Genomic DNA, 8,152 nt, shown 5'->3' on the forward strand with positions numbered 1-8,152 from the left:
TGAGGTGGACTGATTCAGTGACTGGGGTAATAGGGATGGGAGTGTCAGAGACAGTGTGATTGGCACAGGACAGAGCAGAGTTTAGGGCTGTTATACATAGGGTCGCTATGAGTCGCAAGCGACTCGACAGCACATAACAACTTTTTAAAGTGGGTGTAATTCCCAGGGTCACACGGACCTCTCTGGTTGCTCAGGCACCACCCTTCTCCCCACTCTGGTCTCAGATGTGCATTTGCAGCTGTTAGTCACTTCGCACCACTTTGTCAGCATTTCCCATCTCTTAGTGGCAGAGCTCTCATGGCCTAGGGGGTAGGGGGTCGAGCTACCAACACCAAGGCAGGCAGTTCGAATCTACCAGACACTCCTCGAGAGAAAAATGGGTCAGTTCCCCTTGTATGATTTACAGCTTCTGAAAACACACTGGAAGGTGAGCTGTCAGTTCCCACTTGACAGCAATGAGTAACACAATAGGACGGAGTGTATCTTCCAGAGAATTTCTTAGCAAAAGTTGATGGATTGGCACAGCATTCTCCCAAGTGTTTGTGCAAAAGAGGCATTTTCTGCAGCCTGGATCTGTAGGACTGCCCAGCTGGACAGGGCCCTCAGATCTTCAGAGGCTTCCCCTCTGCAGGCTGGCATTGGAAGAGCGGGCCAGCCCTACCTCCAAGGAGTACAAACGTGGGAAACTGAGGACAGCTCACAAAGCAGCTTAGTTAAGAATGACGCTGAAGCTGAGCTGGCCTTCTTCCTTTAATCTGCTGCTTTATAAGAAGCCTGTGCACTGAATCCAGAGAAGCACCTTGTTCTCCACAGAAATCTTCCACAAGGAGAGGGAGGGAAATCCACCTGGGTCAGGTGTGCTCTCCTGGTCTGGGGGAATTGTCACTCGCCTGCAGGTCCTGAGGGGTGGGTGCGTGCGTGTGAGATCTGAGTTTAAAGAACACTGGTTTCCCGCTCATACGTAACCATCTCTGACATTATTGACAATGTCCGAAGTGTGAGTGCACTTCTGCTGCTTCCTCTGATTCGCATCAACCTCTTTACGTGTTCAGCGTCACCTCAGAATGTCCTGTTGCTGGCTGAGGCTGTCTCCAGTGGACTCTTGACAGAGGATCCGGGCCTCTGGGCCTGACTCAGGACATGGTCTTTTCAGTCACTTTCTCTCCATCCGAGAGCTAGACAATGAATAGCGATGAAAGGACTGAAGCCTTTGCGCTGTGGTGTTGGAAGAGAGTATCCCATGGGCGGCCAACACCAGATCCAGGAAAAGGTGCGACCAGAGCGCGCTTCTTGGCGGCGAGGATGACGTTTCATCCCACGTATGTCGGGAGCAGCTATTCCTTGGAGAGACACACATACTTAAGAAGGAAGAGGAAAACCCTCAATGATACACTGAGTGTCTGCAGCAATGGCCCAGGACGGCAACGCAGGGTTCAGCAACTTCTAGAGGGTTCTGTATGGTGACACATTCTAATTGCTAGCTCAGCTTCTCAATATCAAGGTCGTTCTCTGATCAGCTTTGTTTTCTCAACCTGTCCACCTTCTCCCTCCAGTGTCTCTCAAGCTTTCCTGCCTGATGTTTTTCTTAAATATCCACTTGGAAACATTGTAACTTACTTTTTCACTCCCCCCCCCTATTTCCTGCTGAATTCAATCCATAGCTTCTGGTTCCCCTGATTTTCATCCATTTCTGTATTGTCATGTCTAACTCAGGTTAGATTGCTATCACGGGTTTGGGGGGGAGGCAGGCCTGATGGGGGTCCTGCTTCTGTGGGATCTTCTGAGACGCCTCCGCTGGTGAAGAGTGGAATTTCATGTTCAGATGCTTCAATCACAAGCTTTGTCTCCCCTGCCGTCACTGAAGGCGGTGAGGATGGCGCAGTGGCCACTCTGTGGCCTTTCTGCTCGGTCCTACAGGGTCGCTGGGATTGGACTCAACTGCCCAGCAGGGGATTGTTTTTCGGTGACTCCACATTAGTGCTAAGTTGTACCAGGAAACCTGAAGGACAGCCAGCTGGCCAACTGACTGGAAAAGATTGGTATTTGTTCCCATTCCAAAGAAAGGTGACCCAACAGACTGTGGAAATTATCAAACAATATAATTGATATCACATGCAAGCAAGATTCTGCTGAAAATTATCCAAAAACGTTTGTAACAATATGTCAGCAGAGAACTGCCAGATGTGCAGCCTGGATTTAGAAGAGGTCGTGGTACTGGGGATATTATAGCTAATGTTAGATGGATCTTGGCAGAAAGCAGAGAATACCAGAAGAATGTCTATCAGTGCTTCACTGACTATGCAAAGGCTTTCTGACTGTGTGGATCACAAGCTGTGGTTAACTCTGAGAATGGGAATCCCAGAACATTTGATTGTGCTAACACGAAACCTATACTTGGACCAAGAGGCAGTAGTCAGAACAGAGCAGGAAGACACTGGATGGTTCAAAATCAAGAAAGGGGTCCATCAGGGATGTATTCTGTCTCCATACCTTTTCAATCTGTATGCGGAACAGATCATCCGAGATGCTGGGTTGTATGAGGAGGAATATGGCATCAGGATTGGTGGAAGAATCGTCAACAACCTGCGTTATGCAGATGACACAACCCTGCTTGCTGAAACTAAGGAGGACCTGAAGCGCTTGCTACAGAAGGTCAAGGACTGCAGTCCTCAATATGGATTGAAGCTCAATATCAAGAAAACAATGATTCTCACCACTGGGCCAACTGGCAGCATCAGGATGGATGGTGAAGAGATTGAGATAGTGAAAAGTTTTAGTTTACTTGATTCCACAGTCAATGCTCTTGCTAACAGCAGCCAGGAAATCAGGAGACCAACTGCACTGGGAAAGTCAGCTGTGAGGGACCTCTCAAGAGTATTGAAGAGCAATGACATCAGGCTGGAGACTAAGGTGCACCTGATCCAGGCTATAGTCTTTGCAATTACATGCTATGCATCGGAGAGTTGGACAGTGAATAGGGATGATAGAGAGTTGATGCCTTTGAGTTGTGGTGCTGGAGAAGAGTGTTGAATATACCACGGACTGATAGGAGAACAAACAGGTTTACCCTGGAGAGGGTAAAGCCGAATGCTCCTTGGTGTCAAGGATTCTGAAGCTTCGTCTGACATGCTTCGGGCAAGTTGCAAGGAGGGACTGGTCCTTGGAGAGGGACGTCATGTTTGGGATTGTGGACGGATGAGATGCATTGATTCTGAGTGGAGTGGTGGGAATGAGTGTGTTTGAGACGGCGAGGTTGGCACAGGACAGAACAGCGTTCAGGGCTCTTGTACATAGGGTCGCTGAGTCACAAACGACTCGATGGCACATTAACCATCACCACCACCACATTAGTTCTCTGTTCCTGGTGCTGTGATAGTCTGCTGCTAGACCCTGGCACTCGGGGCCTAGCCTGGGGCCCCCAAGCCCACCCTACCACACGGGAGCGTGCACAGCTCCACAAGGAAGAGACATATCCAAACTCCAGTGGGATTGGTTTCATTTTCTTTTATTTTTTTTTATAAAAGCCCCTATGTCCTATGGCTTCAAGGAAGCATCAGAGAAACGTAAATGCCATTTCTGTACACTTTGTAAAGCAAGAACTAGCCTCAGTGCCAGCCGCCTGCCGCCTGTCCTGGGGCTGACGAGGCTGGCCTGGCTTCGCAAACACCCCGGGGCCACGGCGGGGACTTTAAGGCGGTTTGTCTCCGGCTGCACCGGAAGTGGGAAGGCCCAGTCGGGGAGGATGTCCAGTCGGGGAGGGTGTCCCCAGTCGGGGAGGGTGTCCCCACAGGGCCCACTGGTCAGGTGCCGGGGCCCAGCCTCAGAAGGGAGGCAGGTGTGTACTGGTCACCCGCCTGGCAGGAAGAGCCGGTCCCACGCGGAGCCAGGCGAGGCTGGGCGGGTCCGCTGAGCTTTGGTGCAGCATTTTGGTTGGGGGGCGGCCACGCTCCCGCCCCCGCCTGCCCCTTTGGTCTGGGGGCCCCAGGCAGCACCGCCTGGTGGCGCCCCTGCCACCCCACGAGTAGCAGCCCCAGCCCTGCCCCCGCTCGAGAAAACGGCTTTGGGTCGAGGGAGACAAGCTGATTTATGAAGGAGGCCGCTCACCCTGCACCCAGCAGGCAGAGCTGGCCTCGCACTGACTTCTCGTTTAAATAGTTAATGCTCTCGGAGGGGAGGACTAGACGCACGTGTGGAAACCTCGGCCATAGTCTTACGTGAAGGCGGCAGCCCAGGCCTCGTGCCCAGCGGCCTGGCTCCATCCATGGGCGGCCTGGCAGTGGCAGCCCACACACGCCCCGCCCGAAGCCTTGCCGAGATCTGTGCGCCTCTCACTTGTGTCGCTGCAGTGATTTCCTCTTCCTCCTCTTAAAGAAGCAGCAGCACCTAGAGGGGGTGACAGTCAGGGTGGGACCCCCACGTGGAGGGAGAGGACAGTGTGGAATGACCACCCCAGCCCTATCCGGGAGGGAGCTGGCATTGAGTAGGCTGGACCCCCACCAGGAAAGAGTGGATCACAAGCATGGTGCCTCCCCAACCCCGCCTGGGAGGAGGTGACAGTCAAGTGTGGGTGTCATCCCATCCCCCCGGAGGGACTGGACAGTGTGGATGGTGCCCCCTCCCAGCCCCAGCCTGCTCCCCCAGCTTCCTACACCCTGCACACCCAGCTGCCCCTCACCCACTCCTCGCTCCTACCTTCCCCACCCCCTGGCTTCCTATGCCTTGGTCCCCTCACCCAAGCTCCCCCTTCCTGCTCCCCCCCTCCCGCTCCCCTCACCCCGGCTGCCCGTTCCCCGCCCCCAGGCACCCCATCACCACGCTTCCGCAGAAGTGCATACTTGGTATCGTCTGCCACCTCCACTTCTGCAGGGGCTGTGATTGGCGCGTTGGAGTGGCCAGCTGTGGGGTCATCTGCGTTCAGCTCCCCATTGGTGGAGTTCAGCGCCTGCGTGGGCGGCAGCAGGTCACCCCCAGTGGGCCCACTCAACCCGCTGCCCGTTGGGCTTGCCGTGTGCTCTCACCTGGTGCTTTGGGTGTGCCGGGGCCTTGTCCCGGAGCTGGGGCTGGGCAGGCAGATCAGGGTGCACCGTGCCAATGGGCGTGGGCTGCGCAGGGCAGAGTGGAGGGCAGAGTGTCAGGATGTGGGGGACCCAGGGGCCCGGCCCCCCACCCCCGGGACCCCACGTACCAAGGGCTTCCCGGCCCAGTCGTACTCGTAGTCGAAGATGAAGCCGCTGCGGTCGAAGAGGTCGGAGAAGAGCTTGCGCAGGTACTCGTAGTCCGGCTTCTCGAAGAAGTCCAGCCGCCGCACGTAGCGCAGGTATGCTGCCATCTCCTCTGCAGAGAGAGCCCAGCGGTGCCTCGGCTCACGGCCGGGCTGGGGGCGCGCCGCAGACCCCCTCCTTACCTGGGAAGTTCTCGCACAGCACCTCGATGGGCGTGGCCCGCTTGGTGTCCCCAATCTTCTGGTAACGCTCCTTGAGCGTGTCGGCCTGTAAGCAAGCGCTGGGTCAGGCCCCAGTCCCCGCGAGGGAGCCCCTCGTCCCGCCTCGCCTGGGACCCACCTTCAACCCCTGCCAGGGGAGGCTCCCGCGCAGGAAGTACATGAACATGTGGCCCAGGGCCTCCAGGTCGTCTCGGCGACTCTGCTCTGCACGAGGGAAAGAGGGGGTCCATGGGAGGGCCTGATCCCCGGGCCCAGGTGTGTGTGTGGGGGGGACGAGGGGCTCCCTCGCGGGGACTGGGGCCTGACCCAGCGCTTGCTTACAGGCCGACACGCTCAAGGAGCGTTACCAGAAGATTGGGGACACCAAGCGGGCCACGCCCATCTCGCTCGGGTGTTCTTTACGTGCCCATCGCTCTCCCAGCCCTCACCCCCTGTTCATGGGCTCGGGAGGGGTTTACCCTGTCTCTGCCCTTTGTCCCGCCCACCTGCCCAGGTGGGCCCTGGTCTCCCGCCCTCACCCTTGCCCAGGTGGGTGTTGATGCTCATATAGCGGGCCGTCCCCGTCAGACTCTTGTGCTCGCGGTACGGGATGTGCTTCTTGGTCTCGGGGTCAATGTACTCCTTGGCCAGCCCAAAATCGATGATGTGGATGGTATGCTGCCGCTTGGTGCCCGGCCGGCCCACCAGGAAGTTCTCCGGCTTCACGTCCCGGTAGATGAGGCTCTTGGTGTGCACGTACTCCATGCGCGTGATCTGAGGGCGGTGACGAGGGGGCTCAGCCACCACCCGCCGTCTTCCCTGCATCCTCCCCAAGACCGCCTGTGCCTCTCTGTCAGCCCCCCATCCTACCCCCACCGCCCGCCCTCCCTGCCCGCGCCCCACTGTCCGCCCTCCCTCCCTGCCCGTCCGCCCTCCCTTGCCCGCGCCCGCACCAGCTGGATGGCGATCATGAGCACTGTCTTGAGCGTAAAGGTGCGGTCGCAGAGGTCAAACAGGTCCTCCAGGCTGGGCCCCAGCAGCTCCAGCACCATGGCATTGTACTTCCCGCAAGGCCCGAAGTAGTAGACCTGGGGGACGCCCTCTGCGGGCACAGACAGTGGGCAGGGAGCCCCGCCCGGCAGCGCCCCGCACCTGTGCACCTCCCCACCCTGGTACCTGCTGTGCTCAGCTGCTTGTAGAAGCGATACTCCAGGTGCAGCTGGGGGGCACGCGACTTGATCGGCTCCTGGGGATGAGTGTGCGGGTGGCACTGGGACCTGGCTCTAGACAGAGCCTCGGGAGAGGGACTCGTGGGGACCCAGGACTGGCTGACCCTTGGGGCAGTGGGAGGAGGCCATGCTTGGCCACGGATGGGGGGTAAGACTCACCAATTTGATCGCTACGTATTCATTCGTATAGAGATTCTTCCCTGCGAGGGAGGCAAAGTGTCAAGAGAGCAGGCCCTGCCAGGCTCCTGCAGACCCCAGCCCCAGGCCATCCTCCTGTACCTCACACTCCATGCATTCCCTCCCCACCCCATCCCGTGGCCTGTTTCCTAACCATTCTGTTTGCTCCCATGAGCAGCCCCCAAAACCAGGCTCCCCGGGAGCCCAACACCCTCCTCCAGACACACGTTTATGGCACTGGGTAGGCTGTAACCTCTCCTATCCAGGCTGGTAAATTCTAGGTGGAGAAGGGTGGACTGGAGAGAAAGGCCACCATCCAGAGTCCCTTACCACACCACTAACAACCTTCCAGGTAACGTCCCCAAGGCCGGTCTCACAGCTGGTGTGTCTGAACCCCTAACCTGTCAACTGGAAGCCAAAGCATAAGGCATTCTGTCACCAGGGCTCCCAGGGGCATGTCCTGTCCCGGACGCCCCCCAGCAAGGCGGAAAGCCAACCCTTGACAGAATCTCCGCCACCCTCCCAGAGCTGGTCCCAAATGATGCCAACATACAACCCAGAAGTGGCCTGTAAAACCTGTCTGCTGGCCGTGTCCCAGAGAGGACGCCGCCATGAATGAGCACAGGCGAGCTCTGAGCAGAGCTGGGCGGGAAAGCCGGGCAAACTGCACAGCCCAGGGACGTGGGGGCTGCTCGGCGAGGAGACCAGTGCGGAAGAAATCCGAGCTACCCCTGCCCCAGATGTAATCAACCAACCATCCACACGCAGATCCAAGAAGCCAGACCAATGGCCGGTGGGGAGCCCCCTCCGCACCCCCATCCAATCCTGAGATGAAAGGTGCAAAGAACCAGGAGAACAGGCCCTTTTACACCCAAGGGACAAACACACTAGAAGTGCTACCCGAGGGTCGCGTCCCACACCCGTGGGCCCCACAGAGGCTGGAGAGACGCTGTGCCTGCAAGTGCCAAGATGGCGCTGAGGACAGGGACTGCAGCTGTGGTCACAGCAGAGACTGAGAGGGACAAGGACCACGCAGGGTGCCTCCACTAGGACGGGGTCCCTGTCGACCAGAGCCGACTCCAGAGCGAAACGGGGAGGGGGACAAGGCTGATCAACACGCGCCATCGGGACCCCAACCAAGCCTGGGGAACAGGCGCCACAGCTCCTGCCGCTACCAGCTGACCCCCGAGCGGCTCCTGAGGTGGCAAACCCCCGGGAGAGGCCCGTCCTCTCCCGTCACACAGGCTGGGACACAGCCAACACCCCACGAAACAGACCCATGAACAGGGATGCGCAGAACTTCCCTGTTCCCCCCGCCCCTGCT

The 8,152-nt window shown here is 57.8% G+C and overlaps 1 protein-coding gene across 1 annotated transcript in view; it reads right to left on the reverse strand.

Moving 5' to 3' along the window:
• Nucleotides 1-4,328: 4,328 nt before the first annotated feature.
• The window catches only part of CSNK1G2 (casein kinase 1, gamma 2), a 6,715-nt gene continuing 2,891 nt past the window's right edge, over nucleotides 4,329-8,152 (reverse strand). The window contains exons 2-11 of the mRNA XM_006897931.1: nucleotides 6,811-6,851; nucleotides 6,599-6,668; nucleotides 6,376-6,524; nucleotides 5,962-6,196; nucleotides 5,562-5,647; nucleotides 5,405-5,489; nucleotides 5,186-5,334; nucleotides 5,019-5,102; nucleotides 4,836-4,942; nucleotides 4,329-4,383 (exon numbers count right to left, since the gene is read on the reverse strand). Coding sequence (XP_006897993.1) covers nucleotides 4,329-4,383; nucleotides 4,836-4,942; nucleotides 5,019-5,102; nucleotides 5,186-5,334; nucleotides 5,405-5,489; nucleotides 5,562-5,647; nucleotides 5,962-6,196; nucleotides 6,376-6,524; nucleotides 6,599-6,668; nucleotides 6,811-6,851 — 1,061 coding nt within the window. The remainder of the gene's footprint in view (nucleotides 4,384-4,835; nucleotides 4,943-5,018; nucleotides 5,103-5,185; nucleotides 5,335-5,404; nucleotides 5,490-5,561; nucleotides 5,648-5,961; nucleotides 6,197-6,375; nucleotides 6,525-6,598; nucleotides 6,669-6,810; nucleotides 6,852-8,152) is intronic.

This window comes from Elephantulus edwardii, unplaced genomic scaffold, assembly GCF_000299155.1.
Source record: "Elephantulus edwardii isolate Elephantulus edwardi_28Jun2011 unplaced genomic scaffold, EleEdw1.0 scaffold00217, whole genome shotgun sequence".
NCBI lineage: Eukaryota > Metazoa > Chordata > Mammalia > Macroscelidea > Macroscelididae > Elephantulus > Elephantulus edwardii.